Source organism: Thunnus albacares, chromosome 22 (genome assembly GCF_914725855.1).
Source record: "Thunnus albacares chromosome 22, fThuAlb1.1, whole genome shotgun sequence".
NCBI classification, from domain to species: Eukaryota; Metazoa; Chordata; class Actinopteri; order Scombriformes; family Scombridae; genus Thunnus; species Thunnus albacares.
Window position 1 is genome coordinate 11,051,709 of NC_058127.1, and position 25,853 is coordinate 11,077,561.

A 25,853-nucleotide genomic window follows, 5' to 3' on the forward strand; every position below is an offset into this window, starting at 1 on the left:
CTTGTGTTAGTTTGGTTCTAGATGTCCGGAGACATCTCTTAAAGCAGGGGAGAGTGTAATGGGTTGGAAATGCCACATGTTAAGTTTTGTATGTAAACAGACACCCCCTAATTTTTTGTTAATTATTTGAACTAATCTAACTCTGTTTATACAGTTTTGACATCAGGTCAATACTCAAAGATGTCAGTAGGCAGCGCTCTAATGCCACTGTGGATACCTGAAGGAGGTCACTCGTATCTGCTCTGCTCATGCGCAGCTCAATATTAAATGAGCATCGGCTAGAGCAAGACGCTAACTTTGGCTCTCTCCCTTATTAATCCACAGGTATGTTAAAACTTGCTTTTCTATGATTAGCTTTGTTTACTAACTAATGTAAATGCATTGGAAATCGTTCTGTGAAGTTGTGACATGGTTTAGAGATGTATTTGAAACGTATTTTTGCTGCTGTATGTTTCGTGGGCGCCGACATTGATAATAGTTACCTCCGTGAATTTCGGTTTTCTACTATTTTGTCAGTGAAAGTTACAGACCTTTGCATGTGGTAATATATGAAAATGTGTTTAAAAGATTGTTTTAGAGCATAAGCCAGTCAGTCGCGAGTTAATGGTAAATAGAGATGCTATATTCAAACCAGTTTCACTTCCGGTCGCTCGTTAACAAGGCAGAGTCGCGCCATTTTGTTAAGAGGTTAAGTGCAAGTGCAAAGGAGTGTTACGCTAATGTTGCAGAAAGGTTCTGTGTACGTTATATCAGTGTAGGATGAGTGTAACTGTGGTGTATGTGTTAAAATAGGAGTGATTGTAGTAATGTCAGTAAAGTAAATGTGTGTTTTTGGTAATATAATTTTTGTGCTGTATATTATATTTTATACATATATTACATTATATTGTAGTTAAGCCTATTCTTATTTATTTAGAAATGTAAGTCATATTTTGAATTTGTGTGAAGTTATTTTTCTTTGACAAAATGTTTTATATTGTGAATTTGGTTTCAACATTTATTTTATTTCTGTAACATGTTTTGTGTGAATGTGAAATATGAACCTTGAAGCTGTAGGTTTCAGGAAACTGACGTAACTGAGAAATATGTACAGTTTTATACTGTTGTGTCAATATTAAATGAGCATCGGCTAGAGCAAGACGCTAACTTTGGCTCTCTCCCTTATTAATCCACAGTCCACAGACCATGTTTTTATCGGCTACACAGTGCACCCTTGCCTGTGTAACCTTTGCTGCCGGTCCAGATTTCCCCTAGGTCTGGCGCCGGTAACACTAGGCCTACAACAAGTGTGACTGAGTTGAACGATACTGGGATCTGTAGCGACCTTTGGTCAGCCCAAAATACCCCAAGTGCCTCTGCAGAAGTGGCCTGTGGTTTCTCCTCTTCACTCTTCATCTATAGCGTTAAATCATTTTAGCCAGTAGATAAAGCACTGGCAGCTGGTCAACTTTTACAACTCTCCTGAGTTTAACCTTGCAACTAAATGCAGACTGTTCACAATTCATGCTGAGCTGATTATGTCTATGTTTTTATGTGACTGCTCTGCAAAGCATTTCGTCCAGGCTGACAGCAGCTGCTTTATTTTTGACATTGCATCACTTCAGTTTTTAGTTTAAGTAGGACATCTAGTGGTTGAATGTGGTAATGCTGCAGAATGTCAATTTTACACCAGAACTTACTGTGTGAGGGTATTTCTTTGTTGGTTTAGATTTGTTTGTATTTTTCTATGGTGGGAAATCACAACACATGAAATGGAGAAAATGTCCAAAACCTCACTGGTTTCATCATAATTATTGGTGGATTGATTATCCTATAATCAACATCATATCAAGACATCATCATCAATGTTATCATCATCATTACATCACAGTAACACCTACAGCGATTCTTGCACAACAAGACCAACCATGGAAATGCTTCACCTCAAGCCAAACGTGATCTAGGAATGTTTAGAGGGTGTGTCTACGTGTAAGCAGTCATGAGGAGGTAACTGGGTAACCTTTAGAAGAAGTGAAAGTGAAAGAGACCAAGAGAACTTCAGCGCACACTCAGGAGGCAGAGTGGCATACAGAGAAGTGTCATTTTTATTAAAAGTTTTTTTGCCACAAATTCAGGTGAAATGGATGAGTACAAACATTCATTGTTCTTTGAAGCGAATGAGCTGACAGACAGAGAGAAGGAAAAGATCAGGAGATACTTTCAGAAAAGACGAGATTCTGGAGGTGGTGAGTGTGGAATGATTGAAAAGGCTGGAGACCACACCTATAAAATCTGCTTTAAGGAAAAAGAAGGTAAGGCATTACATCAGGTTAGACTGAGTTATGTGTATAATTTAATTTGCAGTTGGAGCTTAAGTGTAGGCTTTTGTTGGGACTTCCGACTTTGTTTTGTTTTACAGATCAGGAAAGGGTTTTGCAGAGGAAGTTTCACACTATCTCTCTTCCTTCCGGGGAGGTACAACTGACTGTGAGCCGAACCAATTCGCCTCAGACCCCGAAACACACTGATAAGCCATCTACTAGTCACTCAGAGGTAAACTAACAGGGTACTATTGACCTTAGATAACCTAGGCAGATGCTTCTATAATTATGGAAATGTCATAGCCAAATGATCTAGTCAAACCAGTTTGGAGGGATTTCCCAGCAGAGTCTTTTTCAAAGTTTTTTTATGACCTTTTGTATGATTTATAGAAAATCAAATGTAGTAATCTGATGAGACTTACATTACTATAAAATAATTAATTTGTTTATTGTTGCTTTTGTCCTTTAGACGTTCAAAAAAGAGAACACAAAAGGCCTTGAGAAGATTTTCAAGACAGATATTTTCCTCCTGTATTACCTGAGAGACAACCCCAAAGCATTCAAAGTCTTAGAGAAGCAGCTCTCTGTTATCGACTGCAAGGTGGAGTTAAACTTTGATGAAGAGGAGGCAGTGGTTAGAGGGGATATTGAGAAGGGGCCTGGAGGAGCTTTTGGCAGTGCTGCAGAGAGATGGGAACTACAGGTGGATAAGGTCTTCATAGGTCTTACTGAGAGGTACCTCTGCTATCATGTAGTTGAACCAAAACAAGTGAAAATCCTACTGCAGGACCTCAGCTTTGTGACTGATGATATCAAAGTGTACAAAGAGGATGGATATGCTGTGGTTGTGGGAGAGGATCAGGCTGTGAAGGAGAGAATAGCAAATCTGGAGAAGAGACTGCCGACCCGTAAGGAACTCCCAGTTGTGGAGAAGCAGGTCAAACTGGTAGAAGAGGAGTTTAGTCGAGAAATGTGTGCACATTGCCCAGAAGTTAAAATCCTCCGAGGTAATGTGAATTTGATCATCTTGGAGGGCCCTGACAAGGAAGTGCAGTTAGCAGTGACAAAACTTGAAGAACTGATTAAAAAGATAAAGGAAAAGAGAGTTAAGCTGTCTACAGCTTTAATGACCTTCATGACATCCAGCGGTGTCATCTCCAAGTACCAGACTCGCTTCCAGAAGAGCCTCAGAAGTCCTGTTGCCTTAGAGGTTAGGTCAGACCTGGTACTGTCAAGTTTGTCCTCTGATGCCCTGGATGAGGCTGAGGCAGCAGTGCTGAGAGACCTGAGTGAGGTCACTGAGCAGCTGCAGGGCACCGCAGCTGTACCTCCAGATCTAGACAAAGTGAAGGAAATCCTGATCAAAGCCAAAAACCAGGCAAACCTTCGAGAGCTCAGAGTAGATGTCAGCTTCATCCCAGGTCCCAGTGGAGCTGCAATGACCAAAGTACAGCTGGTAGGCTACAGTGAAAATGTGAACAAGCTGAAAGAGGTTCTGCAAGACTACCAGATGAACCAGGTTGAGACACAAGAGGTGCTGAACTTATCTGACCCTGATATGATTGAAGATTTTGATAAAATCTTGGACCTGATTTGGATGAAGCCCACCAAAGTGACATTAAAAGCCTCACATTTGCCATATCCTTGTGTGCTTGTGTCTGGTCCCCGTTGTCTAGTCCAGGAGACCCACCAGGCCCTAATGTCAGCTCTAGCAAGTCTGACATCAGACACACTAGTTCTAGATGGACCAGGGGCTCAGTGGTACTTCCAGAGAGAAGGTAAAGTCAGCAAGGAGCTGGTAGAAAGCTCCTGTCAGGTCCTTATCAAGGCACAACAAGGTGTTCAGTCCGCAAATGTGGACACTAGATCACGAAGCATTAGTAACCCAAGCCCCAGCAGCATCACACCCCAACCCTCCATGAGCAGATGGCGCTGCAGCAGTGTTGGGAGCATTGCGCTCAACAAAACAAACCTGGAGATCAAGCTTGGCAGTTTGGTGGATGAACAGGTTAAACAATTCTACTTTACTTATTATTCTATTGTAATCAATAAAGCAGCAATGTACCACTCACACTGTTTTTTTCACATTATCTCCACAGGTGAACGTGTTGGTGGTCCCCATGCTCAACAGGAAGCTAAATTCTACTAAAATTGGCAAATGTCTGTTGAGTAAAGCAGGGAATACAATCATGTCAAAGTTTGACTCAATGGCAGCGAATTGCACCCTCCGTCCTGGAGATGTTCTGCAGATTGATGGGCCTCCGTCTCTGGGCTGCTCCAAGATCTTCTTCATTGAGTGTCTGCCGTGGGATGGAGTCAGAGGGCAGAGTGTGCAGGTAAAGTGAAATATTTGGTGGATTCATGAGTGCAGGAGAAAACACATTCAAGGTTCATTTTGTGTTGCTAAGAGGTAGTGAACTTCAAAGCAGTGCAGTTGAAATGCTGTTTTTGTATTTAAAAGAGGAATTATCATGTGCATTTACAGGTCTATATTTTTTTATCTGGGGCTCTACTGGAATATCTTTGCATGATTTACAGTTAAAAAAACTCCTTATTTAACTCATACTGACACTTTACGTAGCCCTCAGTTCAGTGTCTGTCTGAACTGAGGAGCCCACTCTGTTTTGATGGGCCAGCTCTTGAAAGTTTCCCCTCTGGAGACTTACACCAGCTCCAGAGGCAACATAAACAAACTATGAAACAAACTATAGTCGTAGGACTTCACTATTTTTTCTTGTCCTTCAGCAAGGTAGAAAAACCTATCGCAAACGAAGTGTTCAGAGCAGGTTGAAACCCCGGCTTTTGACTTGCAGGGAGAATTTCTACATACGTTACCCTCAAGTTTTGGAACTTTGACCATTTTTAGCATAAATATCTGACATCATAACAGTATATCAATAACAGAAAATCCAGAAAAGCATATGTCCCCTTCAAGAAAAACTGTAAACACAACCATACACAGCTTCAACACAATTACCACAAAAAGTAAAACATTTCAGGCTAATATTTTAGGATAATGAATCATATGTATATTGCTTATCTTCAACTTGATACCTGTATATCCTTTTTTAATGTCCTGCACTCTTGCAGCCTGAAAGATGCTAAGCACCTAATACTGAAAAACGGTTTGATATATTTAAGTCTAGACCTGGGTATACAAAGGCAACATAACACTCAAACGTCCCAGAACTACTTAGAAGGCCAAAGGACAAGCTAACTAGCTTATCAAGCTGTATGGGCTAATATTTTGAACATGGAACTTTATATGACTAGATGAAATTTTCCAGAGCAATAAGATTTGTAAAATCAATCATTTCCTCATGAGGTCTGTGCCCTTTTCAGTGGGCTTTAGTCAAAATGAGCTTCATCTGGAGCACTTAGCTGAAAAACTAGCTTACTGCACACATCTTACAAAGCAATGTGCAATGCAGCAGTGACTGATGTTTACAAGGAAATGTCTGTTTTGTGTTTTGTAGGCTCTCGGTAATGGCCTGAAGAGGTGTTTGGACCTCTGTGTACAGCAGGGCTTGTGCTCAGTGGCCTTTCCAGTTATCGGACCTGGAATTATTTTGAAATACCCACTGAGAGAAGCCATCCAAGCACTGACTGAGACCATTCGCCAGTTTGGATTATCTGCATCCTGTGGATCTCTCTCCACCATCTGCATTGTCATTAGACCTGATTATCCTGACTCTGAGGAGGTGACTATCAACACTTGGACAAATGTTGTGACTGGTTTGTGAGATATAAGCATGCATGATTTATCCAAGAGAATGTAAAATACTTGCTTTTTTTTATTTACAGTGCTACCATGATGTCTACAGGCACCTCAGCTTAAGTATGAACCAGGGAGGCCAAGGTAAACTAGAAAACAAATACAGTTTAATATGGCACCATTTCCACTAACATTCTCAATTATCAGATAAATAAATATCATAAATATCAGGCAAATATGAAACTTCCGCTGTTTTTTCTCTCTTAGCAATCTTCAGGCCCCTCACCAGTGACCTTGATGACATCACAATAACAGTGGGAGGCGGGGTTAAACTACAGCTGGTGTTTGGTGACATTACCAATGAGACTACAGATGCTGTGGTGAACACGACTGACTTTACTAATTTCAGTGATGGTGGGTGATAAATATTTTACATGTAAAATATATGATCTGTTCAAAAATTAATTGTTATAGATTAGACTCTCCAACAGGATGGTGTTAAAATTAGCTCCATCTTGTCAACATTAAAATGCTGCTTACATATACATATAAATGAATCAATATTGATACTGAAATATATACACTTTCCCATTCAAGTAAATGGGAAAGTGGTCTCGGACTTTTGGACCCTACTGTATGATAAATATAACACTCTAAATTGGGCCATTTTGCATAATGAGTACTTTTACTTTTGATACTTAAGTACATTTTGCAGACAATACCTTTGTATTTTTACTTAAGATTTTGAATGCAGGACTTTTACTTGTAATTGAGTATTTTTTCATTGTGGTGTTACTACTTTTACGTAAGTAAAAGATCCTAGTGCTTCTTCCATCACTGGCCATGCTAACAGCATGACTCTTGGGATGGCAATCTTGGTCTCCAAGCTAAGACTAAAATATCTCAACAACTGATTGATGGGTTGCAATGAAATTTGGTTGAGATATCCATGGTGCCTAGAGGACGAATCCTACTTAATTTGGTGATTCCTTGACCTTTCCTCTAGCGCTGCCAGTAGGTCCAAATTTTGACTTTCTTAGTAAAATATTGATTAATTGATTGTGATGAATTTGGTACAAGTTGACATGGTTCCTACTGGATAAATTGTATCAATTTTGGTGATCTCTTAAAGGGCAGGGCTGGCGATTTTCTATAGTTTTCTTACTGTCAAGAAATCTTATGCGCACAGCCAAACCAACAATGAATTGATCCAATTAGAAGTATTGTATGTGTATCCAAAGCCTGATATATCGTATTCCTCTGTGCCGTAGAGCTCCGTTGTTGTCCAAAAACTATTAAAAACACACCAATGAGTCACACTGCTGCGCTGGGTGACATATTCCTTTGCCACAAAGAATATGGGCACAGTAGTTTTGAGGAAACATGGTTCAGTTTACAGAGCTTCTCTAGCTTTTTGTGCTACATATCATAACCTCTTGACTTTGTGCTACACTGTAAATTTCTCAAAGAACTTCAGTACCAAATCAATAAGTTGTGATATGTAGCAGATGTTTGTATGCTAACATGCTAAACTAAGATGGTAAACATTATATGTGCTTAACATCAACATATCAGCATTGTCTCATGTTAGCATTTAGCTCAAAGCAGCACTGTGTCTGAATACAGCGTCTCAGAGCTGATAGCATGGCTGTAGATTCTTCTTCTATTATAAATATCATCTTTATTCTACAGATGGTGTGTGCAAAGACATCTTAACCGTAGCTGGACCAGAAGTGGAGGCTGAACTGAAAGCAGGTGAGAAAAGGGGACCAGTTAGACATTCTTTAGCAACACACACTAAAAAGTTCTGACTCATGTTGTCTTTGTTGTGCTGTGTGTAGCAAAAGTGAACCGAGGAGCTGTTTTTGTATCCCAGTCTGGATCATTCCCCTGTGATGCCATTTTACATGTGTGTGGAGAAAGGGATGCAGGCCTCATCAAACAACTGGTGTGTAGCATCGCTGAGCATTGTGAAACCTATGGATTTGCGTCTGTGGCCATTCCCGCGATCTGTGCTGGTATATATTTTATTTTGGACATCCAATAATATAATGGTCAGTTTTGTGGTTCAAGTCACTGACAGTTTTAATTGTGACTAAAAATTCAAACTGTTCAGGCGCTGGTAGGTTGGATCCTGGTGTCGTGGCAAGTGCCATCCTCCAAGGGGTCCAGGTTGCCACGTCGTCCACTCTTTACAGTCTCACCAAGATTCGCCTTGTCCTGATCAAGATCAATGTTTTCCTGGCATTTAAAGAGGAAGCAATGCAGATGTTTTCCACTGCTGTAATCAACCGAGGTGACAGGAACAGTCTTCTTCTTTTGTGGTTGTTAGAATCAGAATTCTTTCATTTTATTGGGAATTTGATTGTCTTTGTTTGATTGATCTTGCAGCGCCAGTACCTCAGTTCTCTCATGCACCAGAACAGCCTCCACTGTCTTTGAAGGCAGACCTAAGCATCCGCCGTGCCAGTTCTACAAGTCAGCAGTCTATCTTCTGGGTCCTGGGTGTTTCCAGAAAGGATGTTGATGATGCCAAGACAAAGCTGAAAAATCTGTATGAGGCTCAGTGCTCCACACAAACCTTCAAAAAGGCGGAGCTGGAAGGCGTCACCCAAGACGGCATGAAGGATCTGGAGCAGCTGGTGGAGACCCTGGGTCTGTGCATGCAGATGGACCAGGGCGACTTGATGGTGCGCGGGTTGAAAGACGGGGTCAACCAAGTGATGCAGATGATTAATGCCTTTCAGCATGACAGCCTCAGGAGAGAGGTGAGAGTTAGGGAGGAGGAGGATATATACAGCCGTGTGGCTTGGTGCATCCTGGGGCATAGCGGCAACTGGGAAAGACTCCCCAAAGCAGCCAATCATGACCTGGAAATGAATGATCTAGTGAGAGGGATAGTGGATGCACAGGGCAACCAATGGACCGTGGATCAATGGCGGATGGAGGCCACAAAACCATTAATTGGACAGGCAGCGAAATTAAAACGACTTCAGAATCTGCCAGGTGAGAAGATGGTTGTTGAAAAATACTGCCAGTAAAACATTTAAACATTTATTTCTGCAGTGTACAGCTTTGCATTTTTTTTGTACATCTACCAATTTACAAAGTGTTATATTTTTACTGCTTTATGTGTAAAAACCCTTTATCAGTTGGTAATATCCATCTTCCAATGTATTGGTTGAGCATAATTTACTTTTTGATTTGATTGTGACATTTTACAGACCATCCCATTAGATTATCACCAAACTTCAAGCTGCTCCTTTAAAGATTTTCTGTAAATCACAGCATGAAACAGCATCAAAGAAAAAGTTCTTTTCTTGCCTCTCTTGACCAAACAAAATCTCGTAATCTCAAAATACACAGTCCAGATTTCACACGAACCATGTTACCCTTATACACTCAGTTTTGGAAGGAAACCACATTTCCACATTCCCAATCAAAATCTGACATCTTTGTACTTGTCAACTATTTTTTTCCAGACTTCACTCTGCCCTTGTACTGGGACAACATGGCTAATGATAACCTGAAGGTGGTTGCACTGCAGCCTTCCTCTGCTGAGTATCAGACAGTAAAGGAGGCCTTTAAACGAACTGTCTTCAAGACTGTAATGAAGGTGAGCAGCTTTAACCAGGACAAGACACTTGACTGCCTGTAGACATGGATTACGCAAACTTTCAGGGATAATTTTTAAACCATTTCTGTGAAAATACTCTGAATAAAGGAAGTGTGAGTCATCAAATTAAAAAATTGAGAACATTTAATATGCTCAATATGTGCACAAATACAGGCACTAAATGGCACGAAGAACAGAGAAAAGGCTTGGATCAGCAGCTTCACTGGATTGCAACACATTTCAAGCTTGGTTCTCTACCTCAGGCGGCATCACTGAGGAAGAATGCCAAGCTTGAAATGTTTTTTTTTGTGTGCACTTAACAGCTTCCCTCCCTGACTATTTTCACTGACCCTTTTTCCACTGTTTTCTGTTTAACCATTTCTGTCACATATTTACATAAATACTATTTTCATATATATGTTTACTTCAGGAGAATTCAGCCACCTAGATCTATGATAGCTTTCATCTAGATTAATGGGTATCCATTATGTATCTATATATGGTATAAATGCATAAAATCTGTTGTCAACATGTTATAAATGTAATTTATTTTAAGATATTTCATTTACATTACCTCAAGGCAACTTTGGCAGCTAACTACTGTATTTTCTTGTTTCTTGGTAGATTGAGCGCTTGCAGAATGTTCATCTGCGACGTGCCTATGAAGTGCGGAAGAGGCACATTTCTGATAAGAACGAACAGGCCCGAGGAGCAGGTGAAAAGCTTCTGTACCATGGGACGACCCAGGAAAACTGTGACTCCATCATGAAAAATGGGTTCGACCGGCGCTTTGCTGGGCAAAATGGTAATGATCATTTGGACAAATTCATTACCCCAAAATACTACAACAGTGACATCTACAGACTGTGGCAGCTTTCATTCCTTGTTGTTAATTTACCTGTTTCCTCTTATTCTCAGCAACTGCTTACGGTCACGGAACCTACTTTGCTGCAAACGCCAGCTACTCAGCCCTACCCACCTACTCCAAGCCAGCAACTGATGGTTCCCAGTTAATGTTTGTGGCCCGAGTCCTGACTGGCAACTACACACTAGGCCAAAAGGACATGAAGGTTCCTCCACTTCTCAGCAACCAGCAGTCCCATGAGCGCTATGACAGTGTGGTGGATAGACCAGACAATCCCAGCATGTATGTTGTGTTCCACGATAACCAAGCTTACCCAGACTACCTCATCACTTTCAAGTGACTATGAGGGGAAACATTACGTGTTTTTCTCCATGCAAGTTTTTAAATACACAATGAAAAAATGGTGAGGGATAAGCTTTTTAGTTGTAAATAGTTAAGTTTTCACATATTTTTACAGTTAATCATATGTAGCAATGAGTATATCATATGGGGAAAAAAAATTAAGTTGGAAATAAGAATAGGAGGAAATGTATCAGTACAAAATTCAAAATATGTACATAAATATACAAGTAAACCTTCAGTGAAAAGTGGCAGTGAAGGATCTCAAAATCATGTCCAGGTTTTTTTTCCTTTTTCCTTTTTTACTTTTAGTACTTAAGCTATGTTTTAGATTGCAAGATGTTGTGTTTCTGGCTTTTGAGACATATAATGATTCATTTTCTTCAGTGATGAATTATGTCAGATTTTGTCATGACTTTACTACCAATCTAAATAATAATGAAACTAGCTGAATTAGTGATGGTAACATCAATAGACATTATTGTTCATGAAGTAAATATTTCAGCCACTGAATCAGACACTTAAAGTCAAAATATTCTCACAAATGTATGCAGCTGTCAATCCTTTATTTGGTTGAAATTTGCATTAGGTGTTGTACAAACATGGGTAGAAACAGATTATATAGATGAATATAAAAAGGTGGAAAGAGCACTTTACTCAGGACTTAATTGTAACATACAAAATCAAATAAATGTATTCCATTAAAGCTGCGTTGATAATTTTGTTATACTGAATGCAACATTGAATCCATTGACTATATTTAATGTGAAAGGGGTCATTCATACACACACCAAACTCTGCAGCTCTGAAGCTTTTTAGCCTTTTTTAGCTCATTATTTTGGTTTTATGGCACATTTACTGTTTGGTTCAGTCTCACTGATCCTATCATCCCTGTTTCCAGCTGCTGCAGGAAACTATTTTCATGAAACCCAGCACTGATAAATCCAATATACGCTACCTCCGCAGCACCAAACAGAGGACAGATAAAAACATCAACTAGCTGAAGAAGATAACTGGACATTTAGCGACTAAAGACCCAGATGTTTTTGTTAGGAGTTGGTGGAGATGTAAACTGAGTCAAAAGAATTTGAATATTGGGCTTAAATTCATCAGGTAACCCAAAATCAATTCCAGTGGGTTGATAATGTTGCTCTGTGTCTGTCTGTTGATCAACTCTGTAAGATGATAACTTGTCAGGGCTGTGTCTGCCCCCTAGAGGCCAAAAATTGATTAATTCAGCTTTTAAGTAAAGACACTGCTACTCCTATGCTTGTGTATTTTTGGGCTAAAATTCATAAGATTTTTGAATGGTCAAATAGACAAAAAACAATAGAAAAGACCGAAAAATTCAATATGAGAAGACATTGTTTGTTGGACATACTCTTTCATGATCGTAAAAACTCACATACTGTAGCTTCTTGGTGTTTGACATGGTACAAAAATTTGCATAGTTTTCTAAATGGCTGTATCTTTAAGATGTAAGAGATCTACCGCACTTGGTTTTTATGACTAAAACTATTGCCATCGTTATCATAAATGTTGAAGCTATATCTGTTAAACAGTTGTGAGTGTACAGTTACATAACTATGTTAGCAAGGCCTATATTTTGGCTGAAGTGTAACTGGGTTGAATGATGCCAGACGTCAGCGATCCTGTAGCGATTTCAGGGGTTGATGGTGAAAGACACCTGGCCGTGGACCTGTCTGAGAGCAGGACAGTCCAGAGTGGCGATCAGCCTGGTGCTGCCGGCCCTCTGCGGGGTGAAATACTCGGTCCAGATCAGGGAGGAGCCTCCTGTGATCAGACTGAAACCAGCAGTGTTTGAGTTAGATAACAGAAGGACTGGACTGATTATGGGGGTCATTTTTGGTGTTAAAATATAATCAAAGGCATCAAAAATATTGTATAAAGAAACAGTAACACTTTATAATGAGGGTGCACAAGACATATTCATGATTTAATGCATAATTCATACATGATGTAAATGAATTTCTGTTGTTCAACATTAACACTTTATGTGATTTCCAAGAAGCTATCTTTCATTTTTCAAATAGACATGGTTGGTTTTCAAGTCATTTAAATAGAAAAGTAATGGCATGCCACATGAGGGAGTTTAAATTTACAGCTGTGGCTTCCTTTTTCAAATACAAATCTCTGCAGCCAAACACAAAATTTGGTGCCACACAACCTATACAGATATGAAAGGATGAATGAATGCTGTAATATAATGAAAAATGATGCTTTTATGTGAAAAACATGAGTTCTTTTTCAGTTGAGGGTTTGCGTCAGTTATAAAAAGGGTACCACCTTTAGTTTATAAAATAATTCCTGACCTGTATATATGGAAAGCCTGGTGGTTGACCTGCAACCTTAACTAGTTTTTTATCTGCTGAAACTGCCCAACATCTAACTGAAACACTACTATATCATATTACACATGCAAAGGACACACACACACCTATTTTTTCTGTGCAAAGCTCACCTGTAATATTTGAACTTGGGCAACATGATTCCAGGTCCCTCCATGCGAATGTAGACGCCCTCCAGGTTGAAGGTGAAGGGGTTTGTAAACTCCACAGTTGCCATCATCTCTTCACTGACTTTGCGTGGGCCAGACACCTGAAGTAAACACAGGACATACAGTAAATTACAAGTTGAACTTGGAAATATTCTTATTGGCCCTCAAAAAATGGCATGTGTGACATTATAATTGAAAAAGGAAGTAGTAGAGGTCAGTTTTCACCTGTAGGATGTGTACCAAAAAGCTGATGACAACCATTTATTATGTAGAAAGTTTTAGATATAGTCAGAATAGATTTGAGCATCATTTCAGACCTCAACGGTGAGTTTGGGATTGTGCAGAGTGACAACTTTCATGGCGGTGACGATCTGGCCAGTCTCCTTGACTTTCCCTGTAACGATGAAGTTGAGATTGGACTGCTCCACCAGCTTGTTCATGTAGCTCTTTGAGTCAACCGCCAACACCTCCTTCACACCTGGAGAACACAAACAAACATCACTGCTCTGTCGGTATTGACCTTTTTTGGTTTTATTTTCATCAACTTTACTGTAGAACCAACCCAAATCAAATGATAAAAGAGTTAATATTCACATTTTTAAGATGTGTACTCTTAACTTTGTGTTTTCTTGTATCAATTTGAATACTTTGGGTTATGACAAAAAGAAATTAATAAAGAATCCGCCCCTTACTCACTTTTGTTGGGCCCAATCGTCACAGTGGGAGTCCTGAACAGGAACTCGGAGCTGGTGACTCCGGTGTAATACACCACAGTCCCACTGACGTAGGTGTCCACGGTGCGGCGCTCATCGCTTTGGTTTATAAACTCCAGGCTCAGCTCAAAGTCATCTCCCACAGTGATCTCCAGGGTTGGCAGGACCAGGTCTACGTCAGCCACAGGAAGGCTGGACTTCTCTCGTTTACAACCGTACTCATCAGCTTTTTCCAGGACAGTTCGCTCCTCAGTGCTTCCTGGGATGGATGATTGAAAAATATCAACATGTTTCTACCTTTTCTAGAATTAAACACTAATATAAATGTTTTCTTCTTTGTTTTGTTTGACAGGTTTTAGTTTGACTTTATTCCAAGTTATTTGCTCAAAGTCAATGTATTTGGAGACATCTTTTTCATTGCTTTTTTTGCTTTAAAAGAAGCTATTCAGTGCCCCTGTAGCAAAAAAAACAAAACAAAACTTGGGCTCAAAGCTGCCTAAATTCTGGTTGCTGCACCCATGCCAGATTTGTGTGCCAGAATCTGCCCAAGTATGCTGGTCCTATTCTGGGTGCCAACTCTGGCCTAAAACAAGCCAAACCAAAAGGCTGAAGTCTGCACCACAAAAACCTTGTCAATTCTGGCAACACTGAGTCTTTAGTGCCAACACTCGTCCCCACTGACCTGGAACTGCTGAAGGAACATCATCTATGACAGTAAACATGAGACCTCAATGTGTTTCTGCCAGTGTTTCTGTTTGTCAGGTTATCTGTTACTGTAATTTCATTGTGCTCAGGTTGAATTTACTCATGTCAGTATATGTATGAAGTCACACTATAGCTGTAGCTATATACATTATAAAGTGAGAGCTTCTGTTTAAAATGAACACTCTTTCAACATGTTAGTCATGACGGCTGATGCCATTTGAAACTATTCTTCACAAAGGAACAGTTTGACTTATTTGTTTTCTTTCCCAGAGGTAGATGAGAAGATCAATACCACACTTCTGTTTGGGGGTGGTATCAATCTTCTCAACTACCTCTTGGCAAGAAAATGAATGTCTGTTTCCCAAATGCTGAACAATCCTTTATTTTATGTTAAAAACATATTTGTCTTATCTGTCTAAATCATAAGCTGTGGCTACAATAGAGAAAACTTGCACCTTAATTTAAGACACTGCATGTTTGTCATATATTTTCCCAAAGTGCTGGATATAGTTATTGACCTTCAGGGAACTTGTACTGATCGGTGATGTCACGGCGGGTCATTGCTCCTGGAGTTTTTGTCAAAACCATGCGGCCTACATGAGTCTGGTTCAATTTGACCGGCTGCATGGTCCCATCTCTTTGCCGAGAATAAAACACCACATCGCTGTTAACCTGCAGGCAGAAAGACAGAGAGAAACTCTTCAAAACACGTGCATGTAGAGGAACCCCAGCTGAGAAATACATAAACCCCCTTTCTCAGACATCACAGACAAAATTAGAAACTTTATACAGAGGATGAAATTGGAATGTTGCCTTTTAAAGACACTCACCTCAGCAAACACAAAGGGAGCATCGAATGGGAAGCATATCTGTCCATGTTTGATGGCCTGGACTGATGCGGGTCCACATCTGTACAAGCCTTTATGGATAAAGGAGGAAGAGATTAAATATTGATGTACAACCCTCAGAGAAAATTATTTTATTCACCGTTGTTTCTTTTGTGTCTGGGCTTTCTCAGTATATTATTAGATAAGCAATTAACAAGGCTGTTAACAACCCATAACCTGTTATTTTAAATCCATTTATTGGTTACCATCGCTGGTCTCCTGTGGTGTTGCATCCACAACCTGCCAGCCTCCAAAGCCAGTTGGGAGGTCTGGTCTGGTCATATAGCACTCATTCCAGCAGTGATAGTTCCTGATGATGACAAACATCATTTGAAATATAATCAGAGAAATCTGTGTAATAAAAATCCTGTGTTGTTGTTATCTAAAGTATTAGTTGTTAGAGCTTTAAAAATATGGGTGCTAAACACAGTTTTAGGGTAAAACTTTCTTGAGGTTGGCACCATAGGAAAGGGCATGGGGTCACTGAAATCAGAGAAAGACTTATCTCCTTAGGAGCTTGAATGTGCTCAGCAAATGTCATGTTAATCTAACTTTTGGATTATGAGCTATCTTTCGTGTAAAGTTGAGGTTGTGGGCTGAGGATGGTCCCAGGAAACTGTTGATTAGATTTTGTTTTTCCTAGGAAACAAGTAGAAACTCACTGAGCTAAAGAAAAGGTCAAGGAGTACCAGTAATACTAGGGTTAATCTGCTGGGGACCATGAATATTCACAAAATATGCCATTAATTAAACAAATCAAAGTGTTGGACAGTCCACAGGATCAATAGTAACATCTCTAAGCTATGCCAAGAGCAGATCAAAAGCAGATCAGTGATTAAAAGTCAAGATCTTTGTTTAATTGTAAGCTAAATGGGAGATGTGGTACCAGATAGAGTCCTTGGTGCGGTTGCGGTCAATCCTGCCATTCTCATCCAGGATGATGTCAGTCTTCAGGTTTCCATCATTGTCATGGGCAGAGTAGTAGTTGGTGACGACCCGGGACGGGATGCCGAGACAGCGCAGGACTGGGACACAAAAACAAAGGATCAAACAGTGGACGTGAATAGAATAGAAAATGAACAGCTCATGGTCTCTCTCTGATCTTTCCTTTAATCTTTCTCTCTTTGAGGTTAAAGAGTAGATCAGAAAGGAAAAATACTACAAATTTTCAGCTACTTGAATCCAGTCAAGATCTCACAGGTATTGAAAACGGCGGCGTAGACCCAGCATTGAGCATAGCAGACGGGCATCCTGCTGCGGGCATAGGTGAGGAGGATGTCTGTGCTGCCAGTCCAGGAAGTGGGTGCCACACCGTAGGTGTAGTCACCGCTCCAGTTCCCCACCAGCACACCTTCGTCATCACGGGAGTTCAGCTGGGTATGAAACAGAGCAGATTTTAGATGTTTGTAGTTCTGATAAAATATAGCACATGTGAATGGAGCTAGTATTCCTGCAATTTAGAAGGACATTGATTCAGTGAGCAAAAGGCTCCCTTGGCTATAATTGCAGGACAACCACAACATTTCTTTGTTTTTTTTATGTAAAAAGGCCTAATTTTGCACCACTTTATTCAGTTTGACAGCACTTGCTATAAATTACCCCCTTAAATGGGCAAAATGGGTAAAATCTGGATATATCACTATATTGAGATATAAAAGTCATAATAAATGGTACACGCAGTAGTAATAGTTCTACTGTGCAATCACAATATACCTATAGTGTTGTAGAAAAAGTAAATTGTGTGGAAATCAATCAATGAATCAATCCGACTTCATAAGTTGAATTCAATTCAAAATGCTTTACAAATGATTGACAAATGCACAGGATGGTAATTATTAATTGGGAGACTAATGCACACCAAGACACAAGTAAAATACCAAAATTAAAACAAAGTGACTTTGTTTAAATAAAATGAAAAAAAAAGAAATAAAATGAATAATAAAAGATAATTAGATAATTAATGATAAGAAGGAAAACGATTAAATGAAACCTACTTTAAAAGAGCTACATGAATAATATATAATAAAAATAAATCATAGACTAATGTATGTTGTTTTTACAGCCTAAGCCAAGCCTCAGACCTTATTGTTCTCTTTTTTATATTTTACACTACTCCTTGCACTTAACATTTTGTACTGTACTGTACTGATGCACTGTTTCAACTTATAGCCCATATATCTGTAAACAAGTTGCATGTATTTTAAAGGATGTACATAAAGTGTATTTTCTCACCATAGCAGAGGCCTTCCTGGTCACCTTGATGGGGTCTCCTCTGTTGGTGATGGGCATCTCAGACCTGTCCATGATGTACAGACAGGCATCCAGGACTCCATAGTTAAACTAGGAAAAAACAAAAATGTAGAAAAGTTTTATAGGACTAGTGTGTAGGATTTAGTGGCATCTAGTGGTGAGGTTGCAGATTGCAACAAACTGAATACTCCCTCCCCTTCCTATGGTGGCTGCAAAAAACATGATAGGCCTTCTCTAGAGCCAGTGTTTAGTTTGTCCATTTTGGGCTACTCTAAAAACATGGCAGGCTCCATGGAAGAGGACCCGCTCCCTATGTAGATATAAAGGGATCATTCTATGGTAACGAGGGCACAAGGATTCTACAATAATTAAAACATACTTACAGATATTATATTCCATTACTGCCAAGTCCGTTCCACTAGATCCCACTAAATTATATACACTGCACCTTTTGAAAAAACTCAATTAAAATCAGTCCCCTCTCAGTTCTACTACCTGTCCAAAGTTCCAGTCTCTCTCAGCGATGTCATCATAGGCGCCGTGGTAGATGATCCCCATCTCAGTCATCACACACTCCTGCCTCTCCTTCTCATCATCCAGAAACACGGCATCCTCTGGGGGAACGCAATGTGGAACATTTACGAACATTAAACTGACAATGTAACATCATGCCCCAGCTCGGTGCTTCAATAAAATGGCATAAAGAAATCTAAACCAACCGGCTGCCCAGGGGTTGAAGAGGATGTAGAGGTCTCGACTCGAGTCCCGTCTGGTCCTGCGGATGCCGAAGGGTGTTATCACGGCAACGTACATGTGATACTTCCCCACAATGCAGTTGGCGGCAGGGGTGACACCCATGGTGACCACGTTGTCGGAGGTGCTGGTTATGCGGCCCTCCCAGTTGGCCCGTTGCTCCTTGGTGGGGAAGACAGGGATGTAGGTGCCCTTGCTGTACTGAGGGCTAGAGCCTGGGTGATAAAATGAGAGAAGCTGTCACTTCTGTAACGAGATTATATTAAAAATAGACAGCTCTGGAAAATCTGTGCAAACTAGAACATGGGCTTTAAGGATAAATTATCAATAAAATTAGATTCACAACTCAAAAGTATAGAATGACATCAAGTATAAAACCTCTTCTTAGAGAGGTTAGGAGAGAAAGCTGACCTTACTGACTAAATGTGAAAATACTTGGTAGTACTTTAATGTTATCTAAATATAAGGCAGTAAATTACAAAAGATGATTTTTCTGCAGGATGTAAAATATCACCATTAACACTTCAGGATGCTCAGCTCACCGATGACAAACTCCACAGCAAACTTGTCCTCAGCAGGTTTGTAAGGACGGTTGAAGGTGATCTTGACCTGGAACTCCTGCCCTCTGCGGACGATGAGATTTTCAGAGTTGTACAACATGGTGTGGTGTTGCATCTTGTTGTCCTCATTTGGCTTCCTCATCATGTCCACATCCCAGATGTCCAAGTAGTCTGGATGGACAGAGAGCAGGAAAAACTTGTGAACTTGATATCAAATCCTTTTGGGTGTTTGCCATCAAAAATCAAGTGGAGTGAAACTCTAAATTATATTTAGTTTGGGAGTAAAGAGTCATCATTGTAGACTTACATGATTACTTAGTGGTGTGTAATAGGAAACCCCTTTAACCACTTATAGTCACATTTGTTTACTGTCAATTTGATGTCCTACTCTTATCTATCTCAACTGTTCACAGTCACTGCTTTCATAAATTCCTGTCACATCTCGATATCTCTCCGTGTGCAGTCCTTTGACGGTAATACAGGCTGCAGTATAGCGACAAGCTGCAGGAAGTGAGCAGAGTTTATCCCGTTTGGGCATCGTTCATGTGTCAGTCATGTGCGAAACCTAGTGGAAACTGTGTCACTGTCGGGAAGAGGACTTCATCTGTTTCTAACCAAGATACACTGTGACATTTGTCTTCTGCTCCCTTTCTTTCCCTTTTATTTCTGTCATGTCCGTCCTTGTCCTTTTTTGTCTTTGTCTCTCACATGCAAATACACATGGATGGTCTTTGCAACTCTCAGCCCAGACTCTTGGTGCCTTTTACTCTTCCCCATCTTTGTAAAAAAATAGGAAATTATTGTTAAAAGAGATGCACTTTACCCACAATGTAGCTGCTTTAACATCCTTCCAATTTTATCCTTTCCACATGCCACTTTCACCCAGTTATACATTTCAAAGCACATGTATTTACATATGACCTTTTTTCTGGATGTTGATGCAATATTACACACATGCACAGACACCATACAATACTCCCTCACCAGTCAGAGGTGGAAGACCTCTCGGACCCACTATACCAAAGGTCTCAAACTCAGGTACGTCCACTGAGTCAGAGTTGGAGCTGGCGATGGGAGCTGAAGCGCGACCACGGTTCGTCACCTTGGGACGGGGTCCGGTGGGAATAGGGGGGGCAGTAGAGGGGGTCGGGGTGGCACCTTGATCAGACATGGTGGCGATAGTTCAGGGTGGATGATCCCTCGCAAGACTGGATGAAGAGTGAGGATGAAGAACAATTTTTTATTTCAGTATTTAATATAAAACACACATTTTGGACAATAAAAATGAGTTCAGCAGGTGCATTTTTAGCAAAGGAACAGTAGCAACAACCTCTTTGAATATGAGGTCATGTCTAAAGTCATTAGTTTAATTTTTTGTAGTTCATCTATGCAGTTTCTAAAGGCTGAATTCTTATCATGCTCCATTCATCCTGCACGGTGGACGAGCCTGTTTTCAAACCCATCTGCTCTCCATCTGTGGAAAAAGTGGAAACATGCCCAAGTGTGTGTGTGTATGTATGTGTGAGAGAGAGAGTGTGTGTCCTTGCCCCTTTTATTCAAGAGAGAAAGATTTTCAAAGTGAAACAGCTGTTGAAGCAAAGCACATCAAGATACTAAAGCTTGTGAAATGTTGACATTTCCAACATTCTTTGAATGCAACAGCAGTTTCAAATACTTCTGTTTCACACGTGGTTTCCATTTGTGTTTGTGGGTTGGGCGGAGGAGCAGTATATAGTCACTCCTCTTCCTGTGAGATACTGGTAACAAAAGACACTTTTAGAGTTTGGTGACTTATTTTCATTTCACAAATAGTGTGTGTTTTTATGGTCGCAGAGAGAGAAACAAGCTCTAGTACTGAGTATTGATTATATTTAATAAAAGACAAAGTTAAGTACAACTGGTGAATAAATGAGTCATTCCCAATCATGAAACCACAGAGGTCTTACTGTGGTTTCTCTTCTTTGTGAAATCAGATTATTATGAATGTTATGGAGAAAATAACAGTCAGCCTACACATTAAATTGACTTAAGGGGACTAAATGAGACATTGATAAAAAAAAATACTTACCATAGTTGTATTGTTTAGTGGTAGAAGTGAGATTAACAAATCACACTTATCTGATTTTATCTTAACTCCACTACGTTCACCCAAAACTATGTGGGAATGACAAGAATTTAAGAGATGCTGTATTTATGGAAGCGGAGAACAGCCGTGCTTGTAATTCTTTTTTTAATGCAGTTATCTTGAGATCATGAGTTAATTTATCTTGTGATCTTGAGAAAACAAAAGGCCGATTTCTTGAGATAACAAGATAATTTATCATGAGATTTATCATGAGTGCAGCTCATTCTCATTTGTTCTTTCCTGTCTTCTCCCCTCCATGTCTGTTAGCTCAGCTATTTAGATCAAGGCACAGGAAGCCTTCAGGGTTCAAATCTGTCATATGTTGGCTCTTATTCTCTCTCTTCATCCCACTTTCCTTCCTCTCATTAAGTCTAATAACATATAAATGCTTAAAAGGTTTTTTTTGATACTACATGAAACATCCCATCATATTAGGAGTTAATCAACCTGCTACTCGGCTGCGACACAGATGTCATTAATAAAGGTGCTATTAATAATAATGGGTACTCCTTGATCTGACATTTTTAGTTTAAATCAGTTGCTACAGTTGTCAAGACGCCATCTATACATGCTGATATGGCGCTCCTGATCTCTGATAAACAGGAAACAACCTTTTGTTTTCTCGTGATAATAGGTTGATTATCTCGTTATCTCGAGATAACAAAGCTTGTTTTCTCAAGATAACAAAATTATTAACTCGTGATGTCCATAAAAATTTATATCAACTGCTATAAAAGTAAAATACGGTACAGTGAAAATATGCCCACCAGTTAGTATACAGTTGTCTTAAGTGTAACTGGTGAGTCCAACTTTGGATATTATTCAATTTATTTGTACTTTCTGTAGAATATTATACAGACTGGCATGAGAATATGCTGAGTTACAGCAACAGTAATACCAGTATAGTGCAATGTGGGAGCAGTAGTGGTTGTACAATGAGTAATAGTAGTGAAAGTTATGAAATGAAAGTAAATAATTAGAGCAGCAACAAGTAGTCATTCAATCGATTAGTTGATCGACAGAAGATTAGCAATTCTGAACAAATGCAAAAATGTCAATTAAAAATAAATGGAAAAAAAAATCTGCAACAAATTTGATGATCAAATTTTTAAAAATGTTGAAAAAATGCCCAAAACTCTGTGGCTTCCAACTTCTCAAATGTGACAAATGTGAATATCTGATATTTTTCTTTGTCTTCTATGATAGTTAATTAAATATCTTTAGACCATTAGAAGAGGTTATCTTGGAAAAGTGTGATAGGTATTTGTCACTATTTTCTGACAAGGATTAATTGATTAATTAAGAAAATGACCAATAATGAAAAGAACTGTTAGTTGCAGTTGCAGCAGTAGTGATAATGTAATAATAATTAATCCACTACAAAGTTAGTGAAAGGTGTGGTTATGATAATGGTTTTGCATTAAGAGAAGTATTAGTAATACTAGTGGTGATAGTGGGAGGTGAACCAGTAGGAATAATAAGTTATTTCCATTCAAGGTTGACCAAAGTAATTAAAAATACTCTTAAAGGAAACAACAGACCACTAAACTAACTCACAGGTTCAAACTTAGACTTTGGTGTGAATGCATCAAATCGATGTAAACAAAGACCCTCAGTGTACTCAGTGTGACTCATTAAATCCAAGAAAACATGAAACAGACTTAAATTTCCATCAACCCTTCAGCCCGCTGGGGGTCTACCTAAAGTCCACTCCTGCTGCCACTGCATGGCAGGAAGTTGCTGCCATGACGATTATGTAAGTATGCGGTAAGACTGATTTAACCATTAAGTACACAATAGCTGTTTTCATGAGATGCAAACAGTGTGTCAACTTTGCAGTGCAAACACCTGCTTGGGAGTAAGGCTCAGTGTTGCGTAATGTGGGCGTGTGCTGGTTGAGGGGAGAAGTTTGGGACGCTGTTTGGTCCCCCGCTGACTGCATGAGTCATCGTTTAACACAGTGAAAGCTCTGTTTTCACTGTAACCACCAGTGGCACAGATAGATGGTGGTTACCCTCTACTGACTGCCAGATAGGAGGGCAGACAGACAACAGCACATAAGGAATTCTAAAAATTCTAGGTCCTAAATATTAATAATTAAAAGTTGTTTTTTAGTACATTAACCTACAAATCCTCTATAGCCTCATGTTAAGTTAAACTGCACTTATATTGACAGCAGTGGAAGTATTCAGATGAATTTAAAGTAGCGATAAAACAATGTATAATACTTGATTACAAGTGTCTTACAAAGTAAATAAAAATCCAAATGTATTTCAGTATATAAAAGGTAAAAGTATTCATTGTCTGCAATGTTATGTTATAGTATATACTGTATTATACCATAAGGTTATTAGTACTGATGTAATAGTATGGAAGCAGCATTTCAACATTGTAGATAGTAAAGGTTGAGTTATATTTTAACTATACTGTAAAACATCTTATAGGAATTTAGTGGAATCCTTTGTCATTAACTTAAATATATTTATATGTTTTATTAATATCAAGTTAATTCAACTTAAAATGTCTAGCTTTCATTTTCAGACCATTTCCAAACATGATTTCATGATTTGAAATGATGAGTTATGAATAAACTGCTCACTCAACTTGTTAGATTAAGTTTCCCAGCTTCCCAGCATGCATCGTTTGAGAGATAAAAATCTTCATAGACCCTTTTTTTTGTAATTTGAGGAAAAATACATGATATAAACTTGTTATGTGTCTTTAATACACACTAATACATTATTTTTAAATGATGCAAACCATGATGGAGGTTGGTATTCACCTAAAGCGCAGCGTCATATGTTCACTTTGTCCTGATTGGTACAAAGTGGCTCCATCTGCAGCCGCAGCAGAAAGTTTGGTGTCTCAAATGAAAAACTGACTATCAAACTGAGACTGGAGAGCAAATCTGACTGAACATTTGTTGATTCAAATTAATATCTTAACTTTATTGAACTTGTTATCGCTGGTTGAGTCAACTTATCTGATTTTTAGGGCAGCAGGAGAATTTATATTTCTAAGTTGAACCATCTTAAAATGTATTACAGTGTACATTTTGTAAGGTCCTCATGTTTTATAAAATCCTAATTCAGCGAACTAACTTATAATTGTGGCTGTAAAATTAATGTAGTTGAGTAGAAATATAAAGTAACATAACATTAAAAACTCAAAAAACATCTTGCAGGCAATATGAAAATGCAACAAATCTTGTCAGATTATTTTAGCACTTTTCCATCCCCTGGACAGACACTCACACACACACACACACACACACACACACACACACACACACATACACACACACACACACACACACACACACACACACACACACACACACACATTTCTAACACAACGTTGGCAAATGCTGACACAGGAGAAACCACCAGGCAGGTTTACAATAATAGCGGAACTGATCCTTTTTTATGCTCACCATAAAAACCTTTGCCAACACCCAACTTTTCCCAACTCAAACCCTCATTAAACAGACCAGGTCTTGCAATTAAGATGTATAGATGCACAAATATATACATTTGTGCAGTCACTTACTGTAGAAGGTGAGGCAGCTACTTTTTCCATGAGAGAAAAGTGCATTAAAAGCATCAAATACACATTTATATGTATGTGATAAGCTACTTAAACCTTGTTTGTTTCACTAAAAGATTGTACAATAACTACAGAACTTAAATGACTCTCAGATGTATAAGAAAATTAATTTGCATCTTCACATCTGGAAGGTATAAACAAAGCACAGTTACCGCATTACTAAGGAATTTTGGTGCAATAAAAGTGTTTGTAAAGTATCTTGTAAATGCGAAGTGGACGCACCTCAGTTGAAGCTGGAGTGAGACGCTGCTCTTGGTTGGAGACGGTCTGCTGCTGCTCCTGCTGGGAGTCTTCTGCTTCTGCTTATATACCCTACAGGGGCAAGGAAGAGCTGCCCATGTGTGTGTGTGTGTATGTGTGTGTGTGTGTTGGTGTGTGTGTTAAAACCTTTGCGGGGGCATGATGCTGTTGTGGGTGTTAACTGGTCAGTCCTACATAAGAGCAGGATGTGGAATCTACCATCTCTATACAAACCATAGCAGGATGAGGCCAGACAAATAAAATAACTTGGTTGTCATTCCAGATGGGACACCAGAAAGGACATGTTCACAATTTTTTCACATCTGTCCTAAAACAACAGTCAGGTGCCCAATTGAACACATGTTTTTCTTGCTGTAATCATTCCTCCTGTTCATGCCGACCTTTAAGAGATCCCTTCATAATGTATTTTCAATGTAAGTGATGGGGGGACAAAATCCACAGTTCTTCACTCTATCTGAAGATAATATGAGGTATCAGCTGTCTGAGTTAGTCAAATGAAGTGGATATCTTCCATAGTTACAGTCTTTTTAGTAGAAAAAAATCCCTCTTTGTGTCTGGATACACAGTGTTTTCCATCCTTACACACAAATAGAGGAAAATTAGCACTAAAAATCCAGAAACTTTAAAAGATATTGACGTG

The 25,853-nt window shown here is 39.3% G+C and overlaps 2 protein-coding genes across 2 annotated transcripts; one reads left to right on the forward strand and one right to left on the reverse strand.

Moving 5' to 3' along the window:
• Positions 1-1,966: 1,966 nt before the first annotated feature.
• LOC122973776 (protein mono-ADP-ribosyltransferase PARP14-like) lies at positions 1,967-12,175 on the forward strand. Its single transcript, XM_044341511.1, has 14 exons — positions 1,967-2,291; positions 2,399-2,532; positions 2,770-4,308; positions 4,400-4,636; positions 5,777-6,001; positions 6,105-6,159; positions 6,283-6,429; positions 7,708-7,770; positions 7,857-8,033; positions 8,132-8,311; positions 8,407-9,021; positions 9,498-9,631; positions 10,256-10,436; positions 10,550-12,175. The coding sequence occupies exons 1-14, from the start codon at positions 2,120-2,122 to the stop codon at positions 10,834-10,836; spliced, it is 4,146 nt and encodes a 1,381-aa protein (XP_044197446.1). The 5' UTR covers positions 1,967-2,119; the 3' UTR covers positions 10,837-12,175.
• f13a1b (coagulation factor XIII, A1 polypeptide b) lies at positions 11,385-25,294 on the reverse strand. Its single transcript, XM_044341512.1, has 15 exons — positions 25,175-25,294; positions 20,206-20,429; positions 19,204-19,392; positions 18,628-18,876; positions 18,404-18,522; positions 17,891-17,998; positions 16,857-17,031; positions 16,545-16,683; positions 15,865-15,968; positions 15,602-15,690; positions 15,290-15,443; positions 14,050-14,325; positions 13,671-13,831; positions 13,318-13,454; positions 11,385-12,640 (listed from the first exon to the last, which is right to left on the reverse strand). Exons 2-15 carry the CDS (start codon positions 20,390-20,392, stop codon positions 12,499-12,501), a joined length of 2,229 nt encoding a protein of 742 aa, XP_044197447.1. The 5' UTR covers positions 20,393-20,429; positions 25,175-25,294; the 3' UTR covers positions 11,385-12,498.
• Between the last annotated feature and the right edge of the window lie 559 nt (positions 25,295-25,853).

Bases quoted from the DNA above. Each gene is read 5' to 3' on its own strand.
- LOC122973776 (XM_044341511.1), top strand. From the start codon at position 2,120: ATGGATGAGTACAAACATTCATTGTTCTTTGAAGCGAATGAGCTGACA. The intron at 4,637-5,776 runs GTAAAGTGAAAT...TGTGTTTTGTAG, and splicing joins TCAGAGGGCAGAGTGTGCAG to GCTCTCGGTAATGGCCTGAA. The intron at 9,022-9,497 runs GTGAGAAGATGG...ATTTTTTTCCAG, and splicing joins ACGACTTCAGAATCTGCCAG to ACTTCACTCTGCCCTTGTAC.
- f13a1b (XM_044341512.1), bottom strand. From the start codon at position 20,392: ATGTCTGATCAAGGTGCCACCCCGACCCCCTCTACTGCCCCCCCTATT. The intron at 18,877-19,203 runs GTGAGCTGAGCA...TTTATCACCCAG, and splicing joins TGCTGTGGAGTTTGTCATCG to GCTCTAGCCCTCAGTACAGC. The intron at 13,455-13,670 runs GTCTGAAATGAT...TGTTTACTTCAG, and splicing joins ATCCCAAACTCACCGTTGAG to GTGTCTGGCCCACGCAAAGT.